Raw genomic sequence first — 25,084 nt, 5'->3', positions numbered from 1 at the left:
GGGGAGTGGTAATCTCTCAGGGCCAGGTCTACTGTGGATGACCAAATAGAATTTCTGGATCTACAAAGCTGACATCCATCCACTGAACTGTGCTAGAAGTCTGGAAGTCAGGTGAGCAACCAGTAGGGTTTTAGATGGAATGGGGAAGCGAGTAGAGTGGGGCTTCGAAGTTCATATAGCAAAAAAAAAATTTTTTTTTTAAGATTTTACTTATTTATTTGACAGAGAGCACAAGTAAGGGGGGCTGCAGACAGAGGGAGAAGAAGAAGCAGGCTCCCTGCTGAGCAGGGAGCCAGATCTCAGGACCCTGGGATCATGACCTGAACTGAAGGCAGATGCTTAACTGACTGAGCCACCCAGGCGCCTCCCCAATTTTTTTTAAGTGGGCTCCACATGGGGGGCTTGAACTTATGACCCTGAGATCAAGACCTGAGCTGGGATCAAGAGTTGGACGCTCAACCAAGTGAGCCACCCAGGCGCCCCTCATATAGCAAATTTTTAAAAATGTTTTTATTTTGTCTTTTTACTTTAACAAAGGAATTTACATAGTTTAAAAAGCCAACTAGTTTTACAAAGGCACTTAATGAAAAATACCAGTCCCCTGTTCCAGTTCTCCGAACTCCACACGTGCTGCTCTGTAAGCCCCTCCTGGGATTCTTGGCTGCTTCCTTGGTACACCTCATATTTCTTAGTAGTGTGCTCATATTATTATTTCATTTCTTCCATTTTATTATTTTTTTAAATTTAAGATTGTATTTATTTATTTGACAGAGAGAGAGAGAGTGCGCGAGAGAGGGAACACAAGCAGGGGGAGTAGGAGAGGGAGAAGCAGGCTCCCCGTGGAGCAGGGATCCCGATGCGGGGCTCAATCCCAGGACTCTGGGATCATGACCTGAGCTGAAGGCAGACACTTAATGACTGAGCCACCCAGGCGCCCCTCATTTCTTCCATTTTAGATATAATTGACCACCTGCCATGGAAGATGAGGCTATGGTTCTCTTTATCCATGAGGCTCCTCATAGCCTCCCCTCCCCCACCCACTCAATTCAAATACATCCCAATGTTTACTTAACTCAGTATCAGTGCTTACATTATTCGGGCTGTGAAAATAGTCTTCACAGCTGAGTTATGTAATGTCCTTACTAAGACTATGTGAATCTGTAAAAACCGCTTTTGTTAATTAACATCAAAGACATGAGACTGAGAAACTTCCTTCTCTAAAATCATGCAGGCACTCACTTTGCGATTTGAAATCAATCAGGGAGAACTGAACATCCCACTCTGGCCTGGAGGTCTGAGCCAGGCAGGTTACTTTGACACAGAGAAGCAGTCTCCATTTCCAACCTCCTGCAAAGCTTCACGTGGAGGCGTCTGGACACAGCACTCTATGTTTATCTTAATTAAGCAGTTATCTATTGCATAATTCTCTAAAATTAATTATCTTAATTTTGTAGTTACCAAGTGGACCCTAGTCCACTTCTCAGCCCAGGCTTGCTGATGCCTTCTTACACTCCCGCTGAGCTCGAACCTGTCAAACACATCCTTCCCCACCTCCTGTAAGGGCCCTGTTTCCCCTGTACGGGGAGTGGCCCGCGGTTCCCCCGGGGGCTGCTCTCTCGCAGCTGCGTGCTGATCGGCGGCAGTGATGTCCAGGGAGACCCTTGCCAGGCAGGCTCTTGTCCGCGCCCTTTCTTTGTGAGTCTTTTCCCCGATGTTGGTAATTGCCCGACTTTTCCCTTACTTGGTTTTCCACGTACCTACCATGAATTCATGCCTAAAACTCCTCTCTCAATACCTTAAACTCACTTTTCTTTCCTTCAAGACCCCTCCCAGAGCCCCTCTTCCTCGGGCTCCAAGCTGCACTGTTGCTCCGCTGCGGGTCTTTGTTAAAGGGGGACATCCTCTGTTCTAACAGCTATCTCGAGGCGTCACGGTCAGCGGTCACGGCGTCCGCTTTGGGGCCGAGGTCTGCACCGCTGCATTTCTCCGAAGGCTATGACGGTGACCAGGCAACGTTGCAGTGAAGGAAAGAATACGTGAATAAAGTCTGGGGGACCCAGATTACATTCCCATGTTCTCGCAAAGTTTGAGGGCGTCCTCAGCAGGACGCCAGCCAGCGTGGAGCGGGGTCCTCACGGACAGCGCTGCACGGGAGCCCCGGGCACTCGGGCCGCCGTCGGAGGCTCTGCGAACGCAGTGTAGACGCGGGCGGCGGCTGCGACTCCCCCGGGAGCCACCGCGGGGACTACAACTCCCAGAAGGCCGCGCGAGGCAGAGCGCGCCGCCGCGAGGACTACAACTCCCAGAAAGCCGCGCGAGCCGAGAGGCCTTCGGGACGCTGACGTCGGAGCTGCGCCGGGCAGGGGAGACGGCGGCGCGGGTGAGTGCGGGCTGAGGGCCGAAAGCGGGGGGCGAGCCGGGCGACAGCGGCGGCGGAGCGGCCCCGAGGGTAGGTGATACGGAGGGCGGGTGAGGGGGACAGAGAACTGGTCTCCGATGGAGGGGGGTAGCGGGGCGGAAGGGGCCGCGAGCTCTGCCTTCTCTCCCCGCAGTGCCCATGACGAAGTTAGCGCAGTGGCTTTGGGGACTGGCGCTCCTGGGCTCCACCTGGGCGGCCCTGACCACGGGAGCCCTGGGCCTGGAGCTGCCCTCGTCATGCCGGGAGGTGCTGTGGCCACTGCCGGCCTACTTGCTGGTGTCCGCCGGCTGCTATGCCCTGGGCACCGTGGGCTACCGCGTGGCCACTTTCCACGACTGTGAGGACGCCGCGCGCGAGCTGCAGAGCCAGATCCAGGAGGCCCGAGCCGACTTAGCCCGCAGGGGGATGCGCTTCTGACACCCCAACCCCATTCCCACCGGACAGCCTTTCCTCCCGCCGCCCATTAAAGAGCAGCTTATTTTCTAACTTTGTTTTGTTTATGGAGGGCGGGAACTGGGGATTCTGTGTCCCGGCTGTGGGGAAGCGGGGGGTGGGGGCGGGGACGAGCCACCTCCCTGAGGTCATCTCCGCTTTTATCTTTGCATCCTTGCTTGTGTCCCTCCTCCTTTCTGCTCCGAAGGAGGCAAAGACCCCTTCTCAAGGTCTCTCGAGATGGAATGTCATTTCACTTTCTTGGTCCTTTTAACCCTCTCAGGAAGGACTTCTTGAAGTCTTAACTTCTGTTCTTCGTAACACCCAGGCTCTGTTCTTTGAAGGCCTTCCTAGGTCTTTCCGACTTCGTGGTTCCTTCAAATACCTCCTCTGAGCCAACCCCAGCCCGTGAGCAACTGTGGATCAGGCAGTGCACTTCTGCCCTTCACCAAGCAGGCAGGTTGAGAATCACCAGATAGAGACTAAGCTTTTATGGGCAGGGGTAAGGAACAATTTATTTTAAGGCACATTCTAAGGATTTCACCACAACCTCCACAATTAAAAAATATAATCTATAAAAAATAAGTGATTCATCTCCCAAGTCCCGGTCAATCTTCCAAGCAAAACGCTTTCTTTGGTCCCTCGAGTCTCAGAGTTATCTTTTTCTTTTCGACAACCCACTGTGCTCATGGAGCTGGTCAGCAGGAACAGCTGCAAGGAGCTCTCTTTGGTAGCAGGTTGGCATTAGGTGCCCAGTGGTCAGGTGAACTGCCTCAGGTTTGCAAGAGTGGATAGTTCCTGTCTTGCTCCTGGGAGTACTTCCAGAAAAGCCAGAGGCGAATGAAGCTGGTGAGGATCCCTGGTAGGTTGGGCACCTGAAATCACAAGGGCTGCTATGAGGAGAGGAGCTCATTTTCCACCTTACACACCTGTCAGCCATCCTTCTCTTGGGCTTACCATGATGTAGGGATCGCCTAGCCGAAACCCATACAGGGTCCAGGAGGCAGAGGTGAGGAGGGTGGCAATGGTGAGTGGGAAGGAGAGACGCTGGGTTGATCTCGTCTGAATGATCTTGGCCTACAGAAAAAGGATGAAAGACCCCTATCCCAGACACATCCCAGAGCTCCCGCTTGTCTAAGAATGTCCTCAGAAAAAAGGTCAAACATCCTCTCTGATCTTCTGTTACCCAGCCTTGTCCTCTTGCCTCCCACTCACCTACCTCTACTGCCCTGTCTTCCAGGATCTTCCTTTGGAGTGTAAGCTACATACAGTCTCTGGCTATGGGACCCTGACCCGTCTTATCTCCCCCACTTCCCTGGACAGCCCCCGACTCACCAAGTCAGCCAGTGGTGAGAGGTACATGCTGATGGTGAAGACACTGCAGAAGAGGCCCAGCTGCTGAAGCCGGGCCTCAAGGTTGGGCACCAGGAGCCAAAAGTAGCCAAAACCCAGGAGAAAGACCCCCAGCAGGGTTGCAGTCTGAAGGAGCACCGGACGCTGCAGGGGAGAGAGCAGCCGTACTGCTAGATGTTTCAGGAGCCCTCTCGGACTCTCCTGCTCCAGTGGGGGAGCTGACCTTGGGCTAAGCCTCAGTATAGCAGTTGCTGCAGCCTCTTTCCCACCAGTGACAAACACATGTCCCATCCACCCACAACACTAGAGGTTTCTAGGAGAGAAGCGTTTTGCTTTTGTTTTTGGTGTGAACTTGGTACACACAGTAGGAACTTAAATGCTGGTAGGATTGGGGAAGCACAGCTAATCAACTCATTTCTCAGGCACTGGCGCTGACTCTGAAGGAACTATCAGAGACAAAAGCCCATTCCTCTCAGCTTGTTGAGCAGCAAGGCACCATCAGGCTAGGCAGAACTACCAGCTTGCCAGAAATGGGGGGGGGTGCCCAATGTGTGGGTGTCAGAGGCTGGCTTCACGGAGGAAGGAGGACTGCAAGGCTGGAGGGGCCTTCCAGGAAAAAGTGGCAATGGCCAGCCTATCATAATCTTCTAGGAAGCAGTGTTGACTCTGCCAGCATGGCAGGTGAGCAGCAGATGTGGGTCCAAGGGAGGGTCTCTACCTTCCGAGGGCAGTAGTGTAGATACACCAAGATATACAGGGTCTGAAGCACAGCACCCGTGGCGTTGACAAAGATTAGGGTCCCGTCACCCTTCAAGGCCCCGTAACTCATCCAGCTCAGGTTGCTGCAGGGTGGACAGGAGGGTCGTTCACCACGGGGATGAGGATGGGAAGGGGACCCAAGGGGCCTCTTCAGCGTTCCTCCTCCCACCTCCCCACCTCCCTCAACCTTTCCCGCCGCAAACGTCGCCCCTCTCACTTGATGTCCGTGGTAAGAAAGGGCAGGAACTGGACACTGTCCACGCTCCGGGTCATCCGCATTTGCCTGAGGTCCGAGCTGTAACGGGTCCCGAAAGCAGAGGTGAGAGATGGGAAGGGAGAACCGGGCTGCTGGGGAGTCGAGATCCTTGATGCCTGTGGTCGTCCCCGGACAACTGCAGGTCCCGGCCCCGCCCTCAGCTCTCTGGCCTGTCCCTCAAGTGCCCAGCCTCGCCCTTGTGCCCCGGATCCCTCGACCCGAATCCACTTTGACCCAGGTTCCGGGAGCAGCCTGGAGCTGCGGCCACGTCTCTGTTCCCTCTCTCTCCCTTCCTGACTTCCAGGTCCTGCCCCAGCCTAGCCCGGCCGCGCTCTCACAGGCCGGTGGAGTACATGGCGAGGGTGAAGAGCACGCAAGCTCCAGAGAGGAGCGAGTCGGCCACGCCACCAGCCTCCATCTCCCCCTGCGACGGATCCGCGGCGCAGCGCCGTTGTCCACTTGCTGGGCCAGAGCCCGCGCCGCCGCAGCCCCGCCCCCGCGCCGGAGCCCCGCCCCCTCCGCGCGCCGCCGTCCGCCGGAAATGGACCCGCAGCCCCGCCCCCGCGGGCGTCCTGCCGGAACCAGGTCCCGCCCCCGATCACCAGGCCCCACCCTTGCCGGTCCGGGCGCGCCGGAGGCCTGGTACGATGTGGCCTCTCCAGGTCCTGGCGGGTACCCAGCCCGGGCTCCGCGGACCGGCCGCGGGCACCTGCCGCTCCTCCCTTTCTGCTTACCCCTTGGCTCACCCGGACCCCAGCCTCAAGTCTCTTGCCCTGAGCCGTCGTGGCCGGCCTTAATTGCTGGACATTTCCCGCCCCGGAGGCCCCGACCGCAACCTCACCTGCCCAGGCTTTTCCCCGGTTTGTTGAAGCCTCTTCCCAGTGTCTCCCCTAAATAAGTGGGCTGGCCGGGAATCACCAGTCTGTCAGGCGCCCTCCGCCTTCAGCCACACTGCCAACTTTGGGCGACTGGGCCAATCGGCTGGAGCACCTGTCACTGACGCCCTAGTCCAACCGACAGGACCTGCTGCTGGGGACTCTCCCTGCGGCCTCGCACAGCCCACAGCCCGCACGCCCCGGCTGCCCCGGCTGCCCCGGCTGCCCCGGCTGCCGGGTCTGTGGGACCAGGCGGCCTGCCGTGCCTCGGCTGGTATTCCCCGATGCACCCAACAGCAGGAGCAACCGGACGGTTTGCCAAAGCCCCGCGATGCGGGAGTGGAGTGCAGCCTGGAGCCCCCGAGACCGCAGTGCGGCGCTCAGAGGAGGAAGCACCCCACCCTTTGGTGCTAGTGAGGGGCGTGTATTCTTTCCAGATGGAAGGAAGAAAATTTAAACCCAGGTGCTGCCTGGTGTCCCACAGAGCCTAGCACGTGGCAGGGACCCAGTGGTCCTAAATTAGGATGGGGGATGGGGGGGGCAGACAAGCATGTCCAAATAAACACATCGCTTTATTTTTTTGTATAAAAAAACTCCAGTTGTAGAAATCAGCAGACACACATCAAGTTTATATACAGATCCTGTATGCGTGGGTCCTGCCCTTGCAGCTACACTCCAGGCACAGGGTGGCACAGCCCCCTGCGGGCACCGCTCTGGGCAGTGCTGCCCCAGATGGGACAGGACGTGGTGCATGGCTACAAACTCTCCACGGCAGCTTCAAAGTCTTCCGGAAGCCTCGGGAGAGATGCTGGGTCAGCCCAAGCATGCCGCCTCTCCCGGTCTCTGGCTCCCAAGCATGGAACTGTCTCCTGCTTTTCAGTCAGTCAGTTCATCCAGGCATCCTGGCTCTCTCGGGAGGGGCATCTCTGCCAAGCTCAGTGTCCATCTGCATGACCCCAGGCCCCTGCCAGTTTGGCTCCCACGGTGCCCTCCTTAAGAAGCCACGTCTGCACAGCTTGTTTCTTTGGCTTAAGGGCAGGAATGGCGGGGAAAGGACTGTCCCCACTTCTTTGTCCCTCAGGGTGGAGGAAGGGATGGCACTGCCAGGCTTGCTGACCTCCTTTGGGTTGAAACCCTTAATCCTGACCCGTTTTGAGGCTGCTGAATGGCAGCTTGTGCATGTGGTGGGAATGGTTCCCAGGACAGGTGAGGGATGCCCCGCCCCGCCTCCTCAGCCCCGGTCCGGTCCTTAGGCTGGATGTGGCACACAGCCCTTCATGGGGTCTGCAGCAGCAGGAATGGCAGGAGCAGCACAGCCCAGGCAAGTGGGAAGAGGCGGGGGGCAGCACTGTGACCGATGCTATGGAGAACTTGTACCTCTGGGTCATCTGCAAGATGAGAGGGCCAGCGCCCCCAAGGTGAGCAGCCCTATTGCTGGCATTGGCCGTCAGCTCCATGAGGTTTCCCCAGCCCCCACCTGGCAAAGAAGCCACCTTCTGTACCCAACCTCTGTAAGCAGACCCCAGGCCCAACTTGCTCTGGCTACCTACCTGCCGGAAGTCTCTTCTCCTGTGGGTTGGCATGGGCCTGAGGACTGTGAGCTGAAAGGCAAGGGCGGTGGCCGATCAGGGACTGTCCTGGGGAGGCAGGCAGGTGGAACTTCCCTGCCATCCCAGGTCACTAGCCCAGGCCCCGCAAACAGATGGAGGAAGGAGGCTCACAGGGCTCTGACACTCACTGATTTTGCCATTGACAGTCACCTTCAACCTCAAGCACTGGTCTTCCTGATGGTGGATGGGTTTGGCTGCAAGACAAACCCGCGCAGAGCGTTAAGGGAGGATCCTTTGTTGGGAGAAAATACAAGTGCAAACCCTCTGGCTCTCCTCTCTCAGGCCCTGCTCACTTGAGCCCCTCTCTTCCTGCTCATCTGTGATTCTCACCTTCCTTGTCGTTTGCCCGCTTTCTGCCTCACGCTCAACCTCCCATTCTTTGCAATGACCCTTGGCTTTGGAGGTGGCGGTAAAAGCACACAGACCCTGTCCTCTTGCCACAGTCCATCCTTCACTCTTCCCAGCCCGAAGTTGGCTGAGGCCTTCACACTACGTTCCCCCTACCTAGGCCCCACTGACCAGCAGATTTTCTAACTCTTGTAGCCACGAGTGCTTCTCTACTACCCTTAGGACAAAATCCAAACTCCTTAGCACTTCCGAGGCCCCCATGATGTGCCCTGTCCACCTCTGCCCACTTCCAGGGTCCCTCCTACTGCAGCCAGACTGAACCATATAGAGTTCCCTGAAGATGTCATGCTCCCTTTGCACATGTCCCCTCGTGCCTGGCCAGCGTCTCTGCCTGTCCTAAGCTCTTGGGTCATCTTCCCCAGGAGCCCGTCTCTGAGCCTCCGGAGCCTGGCCGTTACCCACGTCATTCTCCCAAGGCCCCTGTGTCCGTGTCTTCATATCGTGCTGTGCTAAGGTGAGTCCCCCGTGTGCGTCGCTTTCCAATTTCCTGGAGGATAGGGGCCCTACGGAGTTTTATTTATCTCTGTGCCTGTCGTGCCAAGCAGAGTGCCCCGTGCACAGCAGAAGCTCACTCCACGCTTGTCATGTGAACGCGTGAAAACAATTCAGGATGGGAGGGGCTGTGTGCGGCTCTGGGCCGGTCCCCGCGGCCCGTGTGCGAGCCCTGAGGACTCACAGATATAGTAGTAGCTGTGCCCCTCCCTGAACTCCTTGCCCAGGGTGAAGGGCGTGAAGCGCTGGAATTTCTCCGACAGCTTCTCGGGGCCGTGCCTGGCGCTGGGCTGGGTGCACCGCCAGCGAGCCTGGTCCTCGGACTGGGGCTGGCACCGCTGGTACTCCTCGCGCTCCACCAGGTACAGGGTGTACCGCTCCCTGGCGGCGTCAGCCACGGTGTCATCCTCGTAATGCGGACACAGGATGTCCAGGTAGTCGTTCAGCTGCACGTGCACCGTGTAGTCCTCGTTCCGGAACCTGCGTGTGCAGGGCGGGAGGAAGCAGGCCATCACCGGGAAGCCCGGCTAGGGCTGCGAGCTTCCAAATGTTTCCTGGCCCCCCACATTTCACACTGGCCCCCCACAAAGATTCTTCAAGAATCTCAACTCCCAATATTTACTGATCTTGACCTCTTCAGTATCTTTACACCATCTTCACACACGTCTGCTCCCATCACTACCTCTAGTTCATCCTCTGAACAGTGCCCACTTTAGTATCCTTCAGGTACCAAAGCACTTTGCATAAGCCCCAGACATTTACCCATGGAAGGGCTACTGACTGTGTCCTTAGGTCACTCATCCTGCTCTTCTCCCGGGAGCATTTCCCCAAATCTGTTCTCCCAGTTACTCCTTTAAATGTTGTTAGCCCTCAATCTGAGACCCTCCCAGCCTGCGGGCATACTGCAATGGGGGTCTAGGAACCCCTGCTCTCCTAGCTGCGCTTACCTGCTCTTAGCCCCCAGCACATCTACAGCTTGGGGTCCCTCACTCCTGGCCTTTCCCCTGAGCCCCTGAGTGCATTCACTCCCGCCCCCAGCACACCAGGCCCACAGTAAATCCCCCTTCTAGCTCCTCCAGTTTAGGCTCAGGCCTCCTTGTCCCCTTCTCCCAAAGCACCCCAAACCTCCCAGTCCGTTTACCTCCAAAGCCACACTTCACCTCCGAGGAAGGAGCTCCAGAGCTGCTGGAGTTATCGGTGGGAGGCCTCCTCTCCCACCCGCGATCCCAGGGGCAGCCAGCTCCCTCCCGCAGGCCCCTCGGGCTCCAGCCCGGCGGCCCCAGACACCTGGCTCCAGCGGGGGGCGGGGTGGGGTCCTGGCGGGGGAGCTGCCTCCCCCCCACCCCCACTCCCGCCCCCTCCGAGCTGGTCAGCGACTCTAAATTCCCCGGCGCTGCCAGCCAGACTCAGCAGTGCTGGCTGCCAACCGAAGCTCCGGCACAGGTGGGGGGAGGGCAGGAGTTCGGACGCGAGGCCCCTGGGGTGGGCACCCCCTGCCCCGTCCGCGGGACAATCCCCCCCCCCCCCCCACCGCGGCCCGGCCTGAGGGCAGCCTGCCAGCTCTCGGCCCTGGCTACCCCGGGCTCCTCCCCCGGGGGGGTGGGGGTGGAGGAGGGAGTTGGGGCGGAGGAGGGGGAGGGGAGGAGGAGCGCGCGAGCGAGGGAGAGGCTTTTAAAATTCCTCTCTGGAGAGATAAACATAGAAGCCATTTCAAACAGGTATTTCAGCTCTCGGCCTGGCGTCTTTCCCCCATTCCCGTGACGGGCACTGACTCATTCCTCATCCACCTCTGCCACCCGCCCCAGCATTCATGAGAACCTGTGAACGTTTACCTTGTCCAATGTGCGTGGCCCCCCAGACCCCAATGCCAGGACTTGCCCCGGGCTCGGTCCCCCAGGCCTAAGGAGCTGGCAGGTCTGAGTGGGTGGGCTACGTGCCCCTCCAGCACCCGCGAGGCCAGCGCCCAGCTCACGGCAGCCCCGCCCTTCTCCCCAAGCCGCCCCCCCCCCCCGCCTGGGACCTGGAGATCCCGCCGATGCCCACTACCCTGAGTCACCCAGGCCAGCCTCACCCCCGCCCAGCTCATCGCCACCTCATCTGTGCTTGCAAGCGGGCCAGCTCGGCTGCCTGTGCATTGCACTCTGGCTGGCTTCTCTTCAATCCTGGGATGGTGGAGTGTGTGTGTGTGCGCGCGCGCACGTGTGGCCAGATGGACAGGGCAGAAGCTGTGCTTGGTGGGGGCACCCATTACTCCCCCCCAGTACAATCTGTTCCACTTAGGCTCCTCTGACCCTGGCTCCCCGTCTGGGAAAGGGGGGCAGCAGCGGCGTCAGGGAAGGCGGAGGGGGGGGGCAAGGAAGAGGCTCCTTCCTGAAAGAGAGGAAATCTGGGAGCTTGGGAACGGAAAAGGCCAGGTTCCCCCCTCCCTACTCATGGCTTCCTGCCCCTCCTCCTCCTCCAGCCAACACCTGGCATGGGCATAAACAGGGACTTCGCTCTCTCCCACTAGGACAAGATTGGATCAAGGAGGTAAAGAACAGGAAGCAAGCAGTGAGGTGGAGGGGGCTGACCGGGCTGCCCCTGTGGCCAATGGGCAAAAGGGCACTGGCCTCCTGCGTTGGCAGCTGGCTGTTCCCTCCCCGGCCCACAAGCCCCAGCCCACAGACCCCCCACCAGGCAATGTTGCCACAGGGTCCAAGGAAGCTGGCACAACACATTTCTCAAGGGGCGTGGGGGGCTGGCGTGCTAGGGCTGCGGGTGGCCAAGCTGAGTGAAGTGTTTTTCCTGACCCCAAGCTGCCCAGACCTCCTCTCCCTGCTCCACCCTACCCCCCTCCCCCATTTTCCCACAAATATTGTTCCCATAACTTCAAAAACTCAAGGGCAAGAACAAAGGGTCCAACGGGGCTTCTTCCTCCCAGTACCATTTGCCTCCCAGCCCTAAACCTGCCCAGGAGAAATTAACTCCTTCCTGCCCAGAGCCCTTTGTCACCCTTTTAACCCTTTCCACTCCTTCTGAACCTTTCCCATGCCCTCCCTACCCGCCCCCCCAAATCTCCTAAACAGGTGCCTCCCTCAGCCTATCTACACACAGCATGTGCCCCACTCGTGCCACCTCGGAAGATCCCTTGTGTGTGGAGGGAAGCTTTCCAGGCTCATCTCAAACACAGAATGCAGACGCTTAAAGCCAGAAGGCCAGGTCCCTCCTGAGGGGTCCTCCCAGGATTACAATGAGCATTCTGCTTACGCCTGATGTCACATCAGGTACCTGTCCGGGTGGGCACATGTCCAAGTGACACACAGAAGCTTTTGTGGTGGAAGGGCCTAGAACAAGAGCCCTGGCCGGCAGAACTGTTCAGCAAGGGTCCCTCACTTCAGAGTAACAGAGGTACCAGAGAGACGGAAAGGAAGGGCAGAAAGAACCCTGTGCAAGCAGTCACGGACAGGTTCCTGCCCAGGGGTGGGGTACTCCCAGTTATGGGGGAGAAGTGCGGGGGAAAATGTCTACGGAATCCCTCCCGCCTCTGGTCACCGCCCCAAGACTCAGGTCAGGGGCTGGCAGGCACAGTTACCCGGGCAGGAGGGGTTAGGGGCTGGGCAGTGCCAACCGGGCGCCCAGGCTGCCGGCCGGAGACTCGGGGCTTACTTGGGGTTTGAACTGTTCCAGAAGACGGTGTGGCGGTCAGCAGTGGCCAGACTGCAGCACAGACCCAAGAGCGGGGCCCAGAGGAACTCCATAGCGCAGGGCCTGGCCAGGCCGGGCGAGGACGAGGGGGGCTCCTCGGGGTCCGGGTTCCCGCGGGCTGTCTCAGCGGCGCACTCGGCCCCGCGCACAGCTCTGGCCCCTCCGCCGGGCGACTCCGCCTTTTGGGCCAGCCCCGCCCACCGCCCGCCCCGCCCCCGGCCCCGCCCCGGCCCGCCCCGCCCGGAGCGCGGCGGCCCCGGGGCTTGGGGGCTGGGAGGTGGAGGAGGGGAGGGCAGGGGAGCGGAGCGGGATCTAAGCGTCTGCCGGGACGAAGGTGCTCTGCGCCGCGAGTTCGCTCGCTTGTGGGTCTGCATGCGGCCCCGTGGGCCTGTGCGGGGCGCTGGGTCTGTGTCCCCCGGCTCAGTGGCGTGCGGGAGAAGGGAACGAGCCGCAAGTGCAGGTCTGCGAACGCGCGGTGCGGGACCCGGCTGTGCGGCGCCGCGCGCGGGTCTGGCGGGTGCAAAGTCGTCGACAGGGCCCGCACCTTTCCCGAGCCTAGCGCACCCAGGCTCGGGCGCCCGCGTTCTCACTCTCCTCCCACCCGCCTTTCCCGGACTCCGCTCGGCTGCCCCTCCCCACACACGCGGCTGTTTGTTTTTGTTGGGTTTGTCAATGTTGTCTTTGTTCGGGAGATTGTGTCATCGCCTAGATGCCGGGAATAAAGTGCGACCCTTGTGACCAAGTGTGTAACGTGTGCGGCCGGGGCCAAGGGCGCCTCTGCCCGTCGTTAACAGCGCGAGGGAGGGACACTCGGGCTCCTGGTCCGAGGGCGTTCTCTCTCGCTCGCTTCGCGTGCGCCAAAGGGCGCTAAGGACGTGTTTGTGTGTGCGCGCGCGCGCGGGCGCGAACGCACGTGTGTACGATGCGAAGGGGCTTGTGAGAATCGGCATTCACCAAGGGTGGTAAACTGTGACCCCACATGTGCATCGGACATGGGTAAATACGTGTGGTGGCGCGCGAGTGCGAAGGCATGTGTGTGTAGCTTCACAGCCGCGTGTGCGGAGGCGCGTGCAGCTCTGGCGTCCGTGTGCTAATGTTTGCGAACGGCGTGTCTAGACGGGGAGACGTGCAGCTGCGAGCGGGGCCCGTGGGGAGGGGCGGGGGTTCGCCCCGCGGCCGCCGGGGCTCCGGGCCGGCGGGCCCCTCCCCCTCGCCAGGCGCTCGCACCGCTGGACGTGGCGCCCCCGCCCTGCTCCCCGCCGGCATCTGCTGCCGTCTGGAGCAGGGTTGGCGCGAGCGGGCACAGGTGTTTGCCGAGGCTCGTGTGCGCGTCTGCAGCGGGAGGCCCGAGGCCGTGTGCCTGCGTGCGTTTCGTGGATTCTGCGTGTCACAGCGCGGCTGTCTGCGCGCGGCTGGCGCTGCGGGCGTGTGCGCCTCCCGGGCCGGCCCTTCCCCGCGCCGCGCATCGCGGGAAGCCGCAGACGCGGGGCTCCCGGCCGCCTCGGGCCCCGCTCGCTGCAGCCCAGGCCGTTTCATCCTCCTCTTTTACGGCCGGGCCTGGCGACAGCGCCTGTAATTACACGCGGCCGCGACGCCACTGCCAGCCGGGCGCAGAGGTCCCTCGGGGGAGGAGCCTGGGGCGGGGAGGGCCAGCGCTGGCCTCCGAGGGCCGCAGGCGGCGGGAGGCGAGACTCGCCCCGCGGACTGTAAACACCTCCGGAGCGTAACCGAGTGTCTGGGTCCGGCCCGGCTCGGCGCACGCCCCGGGCCCCCCCACCCCTCCCCCGGCGCCCCCCCCCCCCGGCCGCGCCCAGCTCGGCGGTTGCAGACGTGAGGCCCGCAGCTCCCGCGGGTCCGAAGTCCAGCCGCCCACCAGCCCCAGGGCGGCGCCTCGCGCGCGCTTCGCTCACCTGGGAGGACACCTGGGTGTGGGCCTCCTACGTGCCTCTGGCGAGATCGCCCGATCCCCGCTCGGGGGTCCCGAGAATCGCAGCTCGCCGAGCGCAGGGTGTCAGTCCGCGGCGGCATCGCCCGCGCCTGCCCGGCACCTGGCGCACGTGGCAGGGGGTCCGTACGTGTTCGTGGAGGGAGTGAAATCGCTGTGGAGTGAAGGGGCCGAGCTTCTGCGGGACTGACTGCTCTGAAAAGAAACCGGGGCCGCCTGGGTGGCTCAGTCGGTTAAGCGACTGCCTTCGGCTCAGGTCATGATCCTGGAGTCCTGGGATCGAGTCCCGCATCCGGCTCCCTGCTCGGCAGGGAGTCTGCTTCTCCCTCTGACCCTCCTCCCTCTCATGTGCTCTCTCTCAAATAAATAAATAAATAAATAAAATCTTAAAAAAAAAAAGAAAAGAAAAGAAACCGGGAGAGGGTTATGGAGGGGACGGCTGGTGGTAGCTGTTCAGAGAGGGCGGCCCTGGGTTACCCGCAGCAGGAGACGGCTTGGGGCACATCCCGCGTTTCTCGACCGCGGGGGCTGGGGGCGGGAACGTGTGGGGTCCCTGGGCTGCTCCGCTCGGCCGGGCAGGTCCGGGCGCGCTCAGCCCAGCCCGGCGGGGCCACGTCGGTTCCCGCTCTGCCTGCGTCTAGGGCTGGGGCCGCGCTGGGGCGAGCCGGGTGGGGAAGAGGTGGGGGGGCCTTCCCCGGCTTGGCGCTGTCCCCAGTATTCTCACTTCAGGCTTTGGTCCCGTCACTCTTCGATCCGGTATTTGTGCGTCGGGGGTCGTTTGTCAGACTTGATGGGGCACCTCAGGTGCGGGTGTTACGGGCACCCGGGGTTAGGGTGAGTCTAAGATAAAATTCCTGCCCTTGGGAAGCCCCCAGGCCAGTAGGGGACATGATAGACAAGCCACCATTGATACAACAAACGATAGGGGCTGTAGCCCCGGCGGCAGTCCCACCGCGGCCCTCGCTCGCCCCGCCGCCCCTAGAGCCGCGGCGACGCCTGCTGGACCAAGAGGAAGCCTGCAGGCACCGCGCGATCCAGGGGAGCCCTCGCCGGCCTCCCCGTCCCAGCCCCAGCCTGCCCGGGCGGCTCTTGTCTGGCGCTCGCCTTGGACGGCCTGTCCCCGCTGAGTGGTGCGTCTGTGTTGGCTCTCAGCGCCGCTACCCCCAGGCGAACATCTGTGCTCAGTGGGGGAGCTGTCTGCGGTGGCTGGCTGTCTGTCTGTCTGCCCGGCTGGGAAATTCCAGAGCGAGTCCTTTTTGGGAATTCCTGAGCTACAGGATTAGCCCTCTGAGCGCCCCAGGGCAGGCCCCGCCTCTGGAGAGAGGCGCTGTCCACCTGCGGGGGCGGCGCCCTCCCTCCTCGAGGCGCCCTTTCCAGTCTGGAACAGGCCGAGCTGCTTGGTTGCCACTCCCTTGCTGAGCACCCTGTGGTTTGAGGTGGGGAAGGCCAGGGTCACCGTGTCCCCAGGCGCTGTCTAACCCGGCGCAGCCCCGAGGGCAATGGGGTGAGGCGGGAGGGGGCTGTCCGCTCTGTCCATGTTCTTTTGGAAAATAAGGGGTATGTTTCCCACTTTATTCGTAATGTGTGCATATTTTTCACAAGTTGGAAAATAGAGAACAGGAGAATGAGGGCTGGGGAAGCGCCAGGCACTGCTAGCGTCTTTGTGTCTTCCGGGCCCCCCCCTTGCTTGAAACTTTGCTTGCTTTCAGATGGTGTGATAAATATGACTCATGTCTATTGTTAATTCCTTTTTTCCCTTTTAGCTTTGTAACAGAAGACATTTTGCATGTTATAAACTCTTTGTAAACAATATTTTTAATGGCAGCATAATGTTTCATTAAGTGAGTGTCTCAGAGTCTGCCTGTGTAATGAGGCTGCGTGGAAAGAAATAAAAGCATGCACACACTCAAGCACTCCTCAGTTGCTGAGCAGAGCTTATTGCCCTCTTAGAACCTACAGATGATCCTGAGATTGACTTCCATTCAACAAGCGTTTATGGTGCACCCACTCCAGATGGGGGCTCTGGATGGGGGCTGGGGGCTTAGTGCAGGACAATAGGCGGGGACCCTGCTCTTGTGGAGCTTACGTTTTACATGAAATCTGGATATCTGCTTTCTTAGATTTTGGAGGATATCACAGATGTGAGAAAATGCGTTTGATATTGCCAAATGGAAGCCAGATTCTTCTGACCACTGGTCCAATTCTTTTACTGAGGGCCAAGGTGACCAGAACCTCATGGATCTGTCCCTCCCCCAAATCCAAGTCCAGAGTTGTGGGGGTGGGGTGGGGTGGGCAGCCCACTCAGAGAGAAGGTGGAGTTCTTCCCTTGGGTGCCCACTGCGGGGGAGGCGAGGCTCAGTAGGATGGGCAATGGGGGGGGGAGGGGAGGCTGGGCAGGATGGGGAGTGAGCAGGACATGGAACAGGAAGGGCTAAGGAGGATGGGATTGTGGTTTCTGCACATAAAGCACCAGAAGGTGTTTTGTACTGCTGCCTTTTCCACCAAAACCTGACTAATCACTCCTGTCAAACACTGTGCTGGGAGGTGCTGGGGACTCTGGAGTATATCCTCGCCCTAAAGTAATTGAGTCTACTGGCAAATATATAATTAGAATATAGGCTAAGAATGTAATACTGGCGTGAGACAACAGGCTGGGGGCTCCCAGAGGAAGGAAGGTTTATTTGGGTGAGGAGGGCTTCACAGAGGAGGGGATATTTGAAATGGGTTTTGGAGGATAAGTAGGCACTCACATTCAGAGGGATGGGAGTGTGTGCACCATTACTCGGGTAGCTGCAAAGAGAATGGGTCTGGGGGGGTGGCAGGAGAGGAGAGCGAAGGTGGTTGGGTGCCATGTTACCAATGGCCTTGAATCCATGCTCAGGATCTTGAGCATTGTTCTGTAGCTCCCGGATACTTGAGTAGGAAACATAAGCAGATTAGTATTTCATTTTATTTATTTATTTATTTTTAAAGATTTTATTTATTTATTTGACAGAGACACAGCGAGAGAAGGAACGCAAGCAGGGGGAGTGGGAGAGGGAGAAGCAGGCTTCCCACCGAGCAGGGAGCCCGACGTGGGGCTCGATCCCAGGACCCCGGGATCATGACCTGAGCCGAAGGCAGACGCTTAACGACTGAGCCACCCAGGCGCCCCCAGATTGGTATTTTAGAAAAATCACTTGGGCAGTTAGAATGTGGGTCAGGGAGGGAGCTCAGAGGTAGGGGGGCTGGTTAGTTCCAGTGCGAGTGTGGGGGGCCAGGGGCCAGGTTAAACAGTGGAGGGGAGCTAAGCCACAGATAGGAGGCAGGGGGGAATCTGGGATGGCGTGGTGGGCAGAAGTGCCACTTCCAGATGGGGGGGTAAAGGAAGTAGTGAAGAAGTAGTCGTTTACTTCTTTAAAGATTTTATTTATTGGGGCGCCTGGGGGGCTCAGTTGGTTAAGAGTCTGCCTTCAGCTCAGGTCATGATCCCAGGGACCTGGAATCAAGTCCCACATCGGGCTCCCTGCTCCGCGGGGTGTCTGCTTCTCCCGCTCCCCCTGCTTGTGTGCTCTCTCTCTGCCAAAAAAATAAATACAATCTTTATTTCTTTGACAGAGAGAGCAGGAGTGGGGGTGGGGGAGGGGCGGCGGGGGAGGAGCAGAGACAGAGGGAGAGACGCAGACTCCCCGCGGAGCAGGGAGCCCCCCGCCCCCTGCAGGACTTGATCCCAAGACCCTGAGATCATGACTGAGCTGAAGGCACAAGCTTAACGACCATCCGAGCCACCCAGGCACCCTGGGGAGCAGTGGTTTAAACAAGAGGTTTTGTTTCCCCCATGACAAAGCACTCTGGAAGCATCTGAAAGCCGCTCATCAGTATCGTCAAGGAGCCCATCCCCTCCGCCTGTCCACTTTGCTGCCCTCAGGACTCTGGTCACGAGATGGTGGCCTCAGCCACTGAACTACATCCCAGCTGTGGGAGCCGCAGGAGGAAGGGGTGGGAGCGGGAGGTCTTCTCCTGGTAAAGATCTCTTTTTATCTGGTGGGAACTCATTCCTAGCAGCTGCCTAGACAATCTCCTCTCAGGGGAAAGAGACGGCTCAGGGGCCATGGCTACACCCGCATCTCGGAAGGAGAAGCGGCTGCTCTGACTGGACCTGGGGCTCGGGAGGTCCCCTCCCCCAACCGGGATCTGCTCTGCTCCCCAGAGAAACTGAGTCTGTTAGCCGGGAAGAAGGGTGGGCACTTAGCTGTGCCCACCACAGGCCTGTTGCATTGAAAGGGCCCGTGAAACTTCCAGGGGGAAGGGCCCCGGGGGCAGCTGGACATGGGGGTGGCACCCAAGAGGGTGGGAAGCTCAGGATACTTGTCGCTTTGGGATGTCGTGCTGAGCCTTGAGTCTCTAGGTGGGGAAGAAGAGCCTGCTGGATATAGGGCTAGAAGTCCTTTGAGACAGGGAAACTAAAGGGACCCCATGAAAAACCACTTCTTTTCCTGCTTCTCTTCTTGCTAGGACCTCCACCCCGCCTTCCACCAGCCTTCTAGCACAGATAGTATAGTTCTCCCTGTGAGGGGCAAGGAGGTAGTGACTTCTCTGCAGTCTTCCAGAGATAACTTGCAACAGATAACGGAGGAGGGAAGGGGCGGGCTCATCACGTTTTCCAAGACCGCTGATGCATCAAGACCCAGGCTCCAGGGTATCAGTGACTGATGGAGGACCACGGGTCTTTGTTCCTGGGTTACTGAGAAGACATGTGCCCCAGACCACCATCCTCAGTAAAAACCCCAGGCCCCAGGCAAAGATGAGGCTCGCTCTCCTCTCCTTTCTGAGTCTCTCTTCCTATCTACTCTCTGTGTCCTTGCTGAACTCTGCTGGCTTTTCCTCGAGGCTCCAGTTTGGTTTCTGTCTGAATGAGGCCAAGGAGCCTCTCGCTGGGGCCCGTGTCCTCAGACCCAGACAGCCTGCATCGTCTGCCCTGTGGTCCCTCCTTCCAGCTCCCAGCTCCCAGCTTCAGGTCTCTCAGGGCAGAAGAGCCCATGAAAGCAGGCGGGAGAACCTCCACTCTCCGTGCTGCCCATAAACCTCTTTTCCACCGCTGGCTAGAACCTTCCCCATTGACATGGTATAAGACCAGGAGTTCAGATACTTTATTTCACAAGTATTCCTTTTATATAACTTTTTTTTTTCTGATTACAGAAGGAATATATGATCAATGCAGAACATGTGATGAAGAGGAGGAGGTCACTCACAGAAGTGGCAGAAATCTCAGAAGCCCCGGCCCCTCCCCACAGCTCTGGAGGTTTTATGGTGAACGTCTTGGCGAGGCCGCGGTTTAATGCCCATGTTACGGCCAGCTCGGAACCCCTTACATTTGTGTAACATTTTACGACCTTCCAGTGTGTTCAGCTGCATATTTTATCACATACTATTTCATCTTTATAGACTCCTACACATTGCTAGGTAGGCAAAGACAGGAATTGCCCCCCCTTCCCCACTAGGCCAGGAAACCGAGGCTGGAAGGAGGTGGTAGCCAGAATTCGGATGGCTGTGCTGCGCGGGGCTTGCATCCAGGCTGTTCTCCTCCGTCCACACTTTGCTGTCTTCCCACCCTGAGCAGACGCCTGATGAGCTGTGGGCAAACGCAGGGAGGAGGGAGTGTATGTAGGAGGTGGAAGGGGCGGTGGGAGGTGTGGGGGTGGGGGGAGAGGGGCAGCTCCTTCCTGCGCCAGAGCCCACGGGAGGCCGGAGGTCCTAGAAGGGACCCGAGGGGGGTGTGTGGGACAGGCTGATGAGACGCAGACCTCCAGGGCTTCAGCCCACCCTGGCCTGTCCCTGCGGCCAGTACATGTCCCGGTGGAGCTTATGTCCCCCTTCAGGAGCATTTATTGAGGTCGGTTTGTGTATTAGGCGCTGTGCAGGGGAAGCCAGATAAGGTGCCCTGTGAGCAGGGGTGGAGCAGGAGAGAGTGGGGTGTGCCCCAGCTGTGGAAACTCCAGAAAGCTCCTTAACCTCCCTGGGCCTGCAGTGAGTGTGCCAGGAGCCCCAGGAACACCAACATTGCTTCTACCTGGACATGGGGGTGTACCTGATAAACATGGCAACCCAGAGCCCTGAGGTTCAGTGGGGTGGAGATGATGGGGGGAGCAGTGGGACAGGCCCCTCTTCCCTGACCCGCAGGTGGGCCAGGAAAGAGTTGGGGGGGGTCTGGCCCTTGGAGCCTGCCTTTCCCCTCTAGGTTCTTTACTGCCCCAGCTCCTCCCTCACCCCCACCATGGTCTTGGCATCATCACCAGCCTAGGGGTCCTGGAAAGCTGGGTCTGACCGAGGAGGGGGGATTGGTGAAGAGGAGGTGGGGGAGGGGCACACACGTGTGGAAGGAGGGGCAGGAGTGTACAAATAGTTGGAGGGCAAGGCGGGCGTGCTGAGTGTGTGGGGCTCAGCAGGAAAAGCTCCCCCTGGGGCGTGAGTGCCAGTGTCGGACTGGACAGACGTCCTGGAGGGAGACTGGTTTCAGATGGGCCAAGGCCATTCAGATCGGGCCTCAGAGACCAGCCAAGTGGGCTGTGTGTCTCCGGGGAACCATCAGCTGAGGAAGGCAGAGAGCGAGAGAAGGTTTGGAGACTCCAGTGTGGACGGTGCGCAAGATGCCCTGGGAGTAATAGCAGCTTACATTACAGAGTCTTCTGGGCCCTGGGCTCCTTGGAAGCACTCTGTGTCCATTAGCGTACTTCATCTGCACAACCACCACCCGAGACAGGTAGTTCTAGTATCCTCGTTTCACAGATGGGCGAACTCAAAGTACAGAGATGTTAATAACTTCCCTGAGACCACACAGCTAGGCAGTGGTGCCGCCAGCCTTGGAAACCGGGCAGCCTGGCCCAGAGTCCTGCCCTAGCAGGGAACCACACCGGCCTGCGGTCCACCAGCTGCTCCTAGAAAGAGGCAGTGAGAATGGGACTCGGTGCAGGCCACTGGGGACACCGAGATGTAAGGCCATTCTGGAAATGACCTCTACAGATGCAGCAGCTGTTCGGATGTGTATAACGGGGCTGTCCCTTCAGCCTTAGGAGCCCCGGCAGGAGGCAGAGCTGCAGAAGCCTGCAGATCAAATCCTCCCTCCCCCAGGCCTTTCCTGCTGGAGCTCCGTCAGCCAGGTGCTCCACCTGGGGCTCCTAACGCAGAGGAAGGACTCGGAGATGGACGGGGGACTCCAATGGTCATTCCCTACAAGGCTGTTTCCATGGTCTTGGCTGTAGCTTGGTGCCCCGTGCGCCCCGGTCCCTGCCTAGCCCCCAAGGCAGGTTCCCCGCCTTTCCATCTATTGTAGGAAATACTGAATTTCCTTCTAATAAACACTTTTCTGTCTTAAGTGGCCTAGGGTCAGTTTCTATCACTGGAAGCCAAGGGCTGGCTGGCAGAGGGGTCACTGATGGTGGCAAAGTCCAGGCCTGGGAGGCTGGAAGGGTCAGTTGTGGGCTTGTCCCCGGGGAAGGACAGGAGCTCTTCTTGAGCAGGTTAGCTGTAAAGTGCTTGTCCCCAAGCACTGAGATGTTGCATATCTGGGGCTGAGCCTGGGACAGTGCTCTGAGCCAGCAGCGTGGAGATGGAGCAGGGAAAGGGGTTTGAGGCCCCGGAAGGAAGCCATATGAGAGAGGGTGGAGAGCTGGCTTGCATCCAGTGCCTGCAGGGACCAGGCAGGGATGAGGAGAGAAATCTGGATGGAGAAATGTGGGCCCAGTTGTAGAGAAAGAGGAGAGAGCCAGTGCAGGGAGCCTGGAGATGCACAGGGGAAACTGAGGAAGTCGGCCCCAGGAGGAACACGTGGGGATGGGGTGCAGGGCAGAGGGTGGGAGTCCAGGTTCATGAGGGGCACAGCTGGGTTTCAGAGGGGAGGCGGGAGGGGGCTGGGAGCCGGAGCGATTGGCGGGAGGCACCTGCGCCTAGATCACCTGCTCCCAGGCCTCCCCCAGGCTGGAGCTGGGGCTTTGGAGACAGACTGCAGGCGTTTTGGATGCCAGCTCTGAGGCTTCACTAGGTCACCCACTGGGATGTGACTCTGGGCAGAGCACATCGGGCCTCAGTTTCCTCATGAACTATCCAAAGGATCATGGTGAGCGGTGAATGAGATAATGTAGGCGTGGTACTTGGAAAGCAGTTGTGTCTGCAATATGAAAAGGCCTTGGGGTTAGCTATTATGATGGGAATTATTATGACTTTTGTTGTGCAGTGACAGCCATGGATTCCAGTCCCAGGTCCTGCTCCTACCTCCTGACACAGGGCCTCCCGCCCCCACCCCACAAAGTCCCCTCAAACACTGCTGGTGGTTCCCACCCGGCATGTCACGTGGGCTCCCCCCACTCCCGTGTCCGAGCTCGCTGCCACTGTTGGGCAGGTGAGGAGTGGGCAGCAGGGAGCTCCCTGTCCTCTCCCCTGTCGCCCCTGCGGGGGTCCTCCATGCTCCGCTTTGGCGGGTCAGCGCGTCCCAGCGTCCTTCACAGCTGTTCTACGGCCGGACTGAGGATGGCTTTGCAGTTTTGTCCCCAGTCTGTCCCGCAGGGATTTCCAGTCCTCTCTGGGGATGAGGGCTTTGCTGCCGAGCCCTGGGGGAGCTCCCTCAGGCCCTCCAGCAAGGACACTCCTGTGAGGGGTCCCCTCCTGGCTGCTTGGTGATTTTCCACCCTGGCGTACTCAGCCAACAGGCTCTTGATGACTGTCCCGCCACAGTCCGTCCTGGGATAGCAGCCCAGCCAAGTCTCTTGGCAGAACGCTCGGGCCGAGTGTTAGACCAGCCCTGTCCTAGGCGTGGGCAGCTGAGGGCACCATTGGGGCAGGGGGAGGGGCCGAGGGCACCAGGTTGGGGACAGGCCATCTGTCCATACTCTGTCACCAAAGGCCCAGAATCAGGCCCTGAGGCCCCAAGGCCCTTGTCAGCCACTGATCTGCCTTCTATCCCCACTGTCTAGGAGGCCAAGGACATTCCTGAGATCTCCCCCTGCTCCGCCCGCCTCTCCCCAGGGCCCTGTGTCTGCAGAATTCTCTCGATGTAGAGGACAGCAACCTGACCCTGCATGTCAGTAGATGCACCTGGGTGCCCTGCAGGGTCGGAGAAGGCCAAGGGCCAGCAGGGAGTAGGGTCTGACCCCAGCCAGGGGACCACCGTGCCCTTCTAGAAAAGGTAAATTGCTTCTAGAACAGGCAAATCTAATGGACAGTGACCGGAAGCAGTTGAGCGGTTGACTGGGAGAGGGGTGGGTATGGGGCTGGGGGTCCGACTGGAGGGGGTGGGAGGCAGCTCTCTTGGGAGATGGAAATGTCTTTATCTTCATGGGGTGGTGGGCACCTGGATGAATACACTTGTTGAAGTTCATCATCAACCTATACACTTAAAATGTGCGAATATGGGACGCCTGGGTGGCTCAGTCGGTGAAGGGTCTGCCTTCAGCTCAGGTCATGATCCCAGGGTCCTGGGATCAAGCCCCGTGTCAGGCTCCCTGCTCCGCAGGAAGCCTGCTTCTCCCTCTCCCTCTGCCCCCCCCCCCCCCCGCTCCTGCTCTCTCTCTCTCTCAAATAAATAAAATCCTTAAAAAATAAATAAAATGTGTGAATATTATTCCGTGCAAGTTCTACTTCACTGAAGGTGATAAAAAAATACAACAAAGAACACCACCACACACTGGTTAGCTGGAGACTCGGGTTTGTGAGCCGATGAGAGGCCAGTGCTCAGGAAGGCCCCTCTCACTCGGCTCCCTCCGGGTGGGTGCCCCTGTCCCTGCTAGGAGGAGAGGGGCCTTTTCTCTGCCTTACAGCCGCCCTGACTCTTGGGACCGCCGGCTCTGACCAGGAGGCTCTTGGCTTGAGGTGCTCCCGCACAGAGCTGCCCGGAGCCTGCTAGCGTCTGTCCTCCCCCTTGGCTACTGGAGCGCCTATAAAATAAACATGACCGAGAAGGCCAGTGACTGTAGAAGGCATAGATGAAGTGAAAAAAAGAATCAAAATAAACAAAACCCCCCAAATGCACCCCAAGCCTCACACTGAAAAACCAAGAGCCCCGAGCTGGGTGGGATGTAGAGCAGGCCTGTTTGGGTGATATTTATATAAGGGGCTTGGTTCCTCCCTCGGGCAAGTAAAGCAAGTTGTAAAATTTGAAGGCACGTTTTAAAATTGTTTAAAATCCTCCAAATGTGTTTCCTGTCTGGCACTGTGTATGGGGAGCTGGTAACACGCGTGCGTGTGTGGCCCGGAGCTCGGGTTAACGAGGGAGTTTAGAGGCGGTGATGCGGAGGGGCTGGTGGGGATCAGGGGCAAGAGAAGGAGCCCGTTGTTGGTCAGGGTGTGTGTTCCTAGTGTTGGAATGTGCGTGAAGCGCCTCAGGACTTGGGAGGGTGGTTTCGTCTGGGAAATTAGCATCTTTTTAAAAATCACTATACTTATAAATCATTAGTTAAAGGCCTATGGGGGTAATAATACAGGTATGTGATTTTTACTTCTGAAGCAAGTGGGCGTCATGAGATTTGACAAGACATCATCATTAGAACAGTGCGTCTACATTTTGATACGTTAGATGATGAGGAGGATCAGGACCCCCTGCTTCCTGGCTTCTTCCTCCCTCGGCCAACGTGTCTCTGTCTCTGCCCCGGCTGCCTTTGCCAGAGCAGTCAGACCTCCCCGCCGTGTGCATCCATCCCTCCCTCTTCTGGGCCCCAAGACATTTCGTCTTTTACAGAGTTTACCTGGTCCCTTCCCTTCCGAAGTTCCGCTGAATTAGTCTGAGCTTGTGTTGGCTCTGGCGCACGCACGTGCTTTGGGGGCCAGAGTGTCGTGTTGGCCGTCAGCACCTCCCGACAGCTCCGTGCCCAGAGTGGGCTCCTG

General features: G+C 58.9%; 3 protein-coding genes across 7 annotated transcripts; 1 reads left to right on the top strand and 2 right to left on the bottom strand.

Annotated features, from left to right (window-relative positions):
* The first annotated feature begins 2,225 nt into the window (after positions 1–2,225).
* Positions 2,226–2,905, top strand: DPM3 (dolichyl-phosphate mannosyltransferase subunit 3, regulatory). 2 transcript variants are annotated; one of them, XM_045876561.2, is made up of 2 exons: positions 2,226–2,380; positions 2,553–2,905. In XM_045876561.2, exon 2 carries the CDS (start codon positions 2,558–2,560, stop codon positions 2,834–2,836), a length of 279 nt encoding a protein of 92 aa, XP_045732517.1. In that variant the 5' UTR covers positions 2,226–2,380; positions 2,553–2,557; the 3' UTR covers positions 2,837–2,905. The 2 variants fall into 2 exon arrangements, with proteins under 2 accessions (XP_045732517.1, XP_045732516.1); XM_045876560.2 differs by having other exon boundaries at positions 2,314–2,449.
* Positions 2,906–3,339: 434 nt separating this feature from the next.
* SLC50A1 (solute carrier family 50 member 1) lies at positions 3,340–5,708 on the bottom strand. 3 transcript variants are annotated; one of them, XM_054507847.2, is made up of 6 exons: positions 5,558–5,708; positions 5,181–5,258; positions 4,923–5,046; positions 4,187–4,374; positions 3,809–3,952; positions 3,340–3,726 (listed from the first exon to the last, which is right to left on the bottom strand). In XM_054507847.2, the coding sequence occupies exons 1-5, from the start codon at positions 5,635–5,637 to the stop codon at positions 3,826–3,828; spliced, it is 597 nt and encodes a 198-aa protein (XP_054363822.1). In that variant the 5' UTR covers positions 5,638–5,708; the 3' UTR covers positions 3,340–3,726; positions 3,809–3,825. The 3 variants fall into 3 exon arrangements, with proteins under 3 accessions (XP_054363822.1, XP_045732515.1, XP_045732514.1); XM_045876559.3 differs by having other exon boundaries at positions 3,809–3,928; XM_045876558.3 differs by having other exon boundaries at positions 3,809–3,928; positions 4,187–4,348.
* A 939-nt stretch (positions 5,709–6,647) lies between these two features.
* Positions 6,648–12,459, bottom strand: EFNA1 (ephrin A1). 2 transcript variants are annotated; one of them, XM_045876557.2, is made up of 5 exons: positions 12,250–12,459; positions 8,789–9,084; positions 7,833–7,898; positions 7,645–7,695; positions 6,648–7,482 (listed from the first exon to the last, which is right to left on the bottom strand). In XM_045876557.2, exons 1-5 carry the CDS (start codon positions 12,339–12,341, stop codon positions 7,370–7,372), a joined length of 618 nt encoding a protein of 205 aa, XP_045732513.1. In that variant the 5' UTR covers positions 12,342–12,459; the 3' UTR covers positions 6,648–7,369. The 2 variants fall into 2 exon arrangements, with proteins under 2 accessions (XP_045732513.1, XP_064449733.1); XM_064593663.1 differs by lacking the exon at positions 12,250–12,459 and adding an exon at positions 10,437–11,605.
* Between the last annotated feature and the right edge of the window lie 12,625 nt (positions 12,460–25,084).

Source organism: Mirounga angustirostris, unplaced genomic scaffold, assembly GCF_029215605.1.
Source record: "Mirounga angustirostris isolate CCGP_5_RB_7025 unplaced genomic scaffold, mMirAng1.0.hap1 SCAF_6, whole genome shotgun sequence".
Lineage (NCBI taxonomy): Eukaryota > Metazoa > Chordata > Mammalia > Carnivora > Phocidae > Mirounga > Mirounga angustirostris.
Note: the sequence above shows the minus strand (reverse complement) of the source record. Positions and strands in the feature narration are given on the sequence as shown.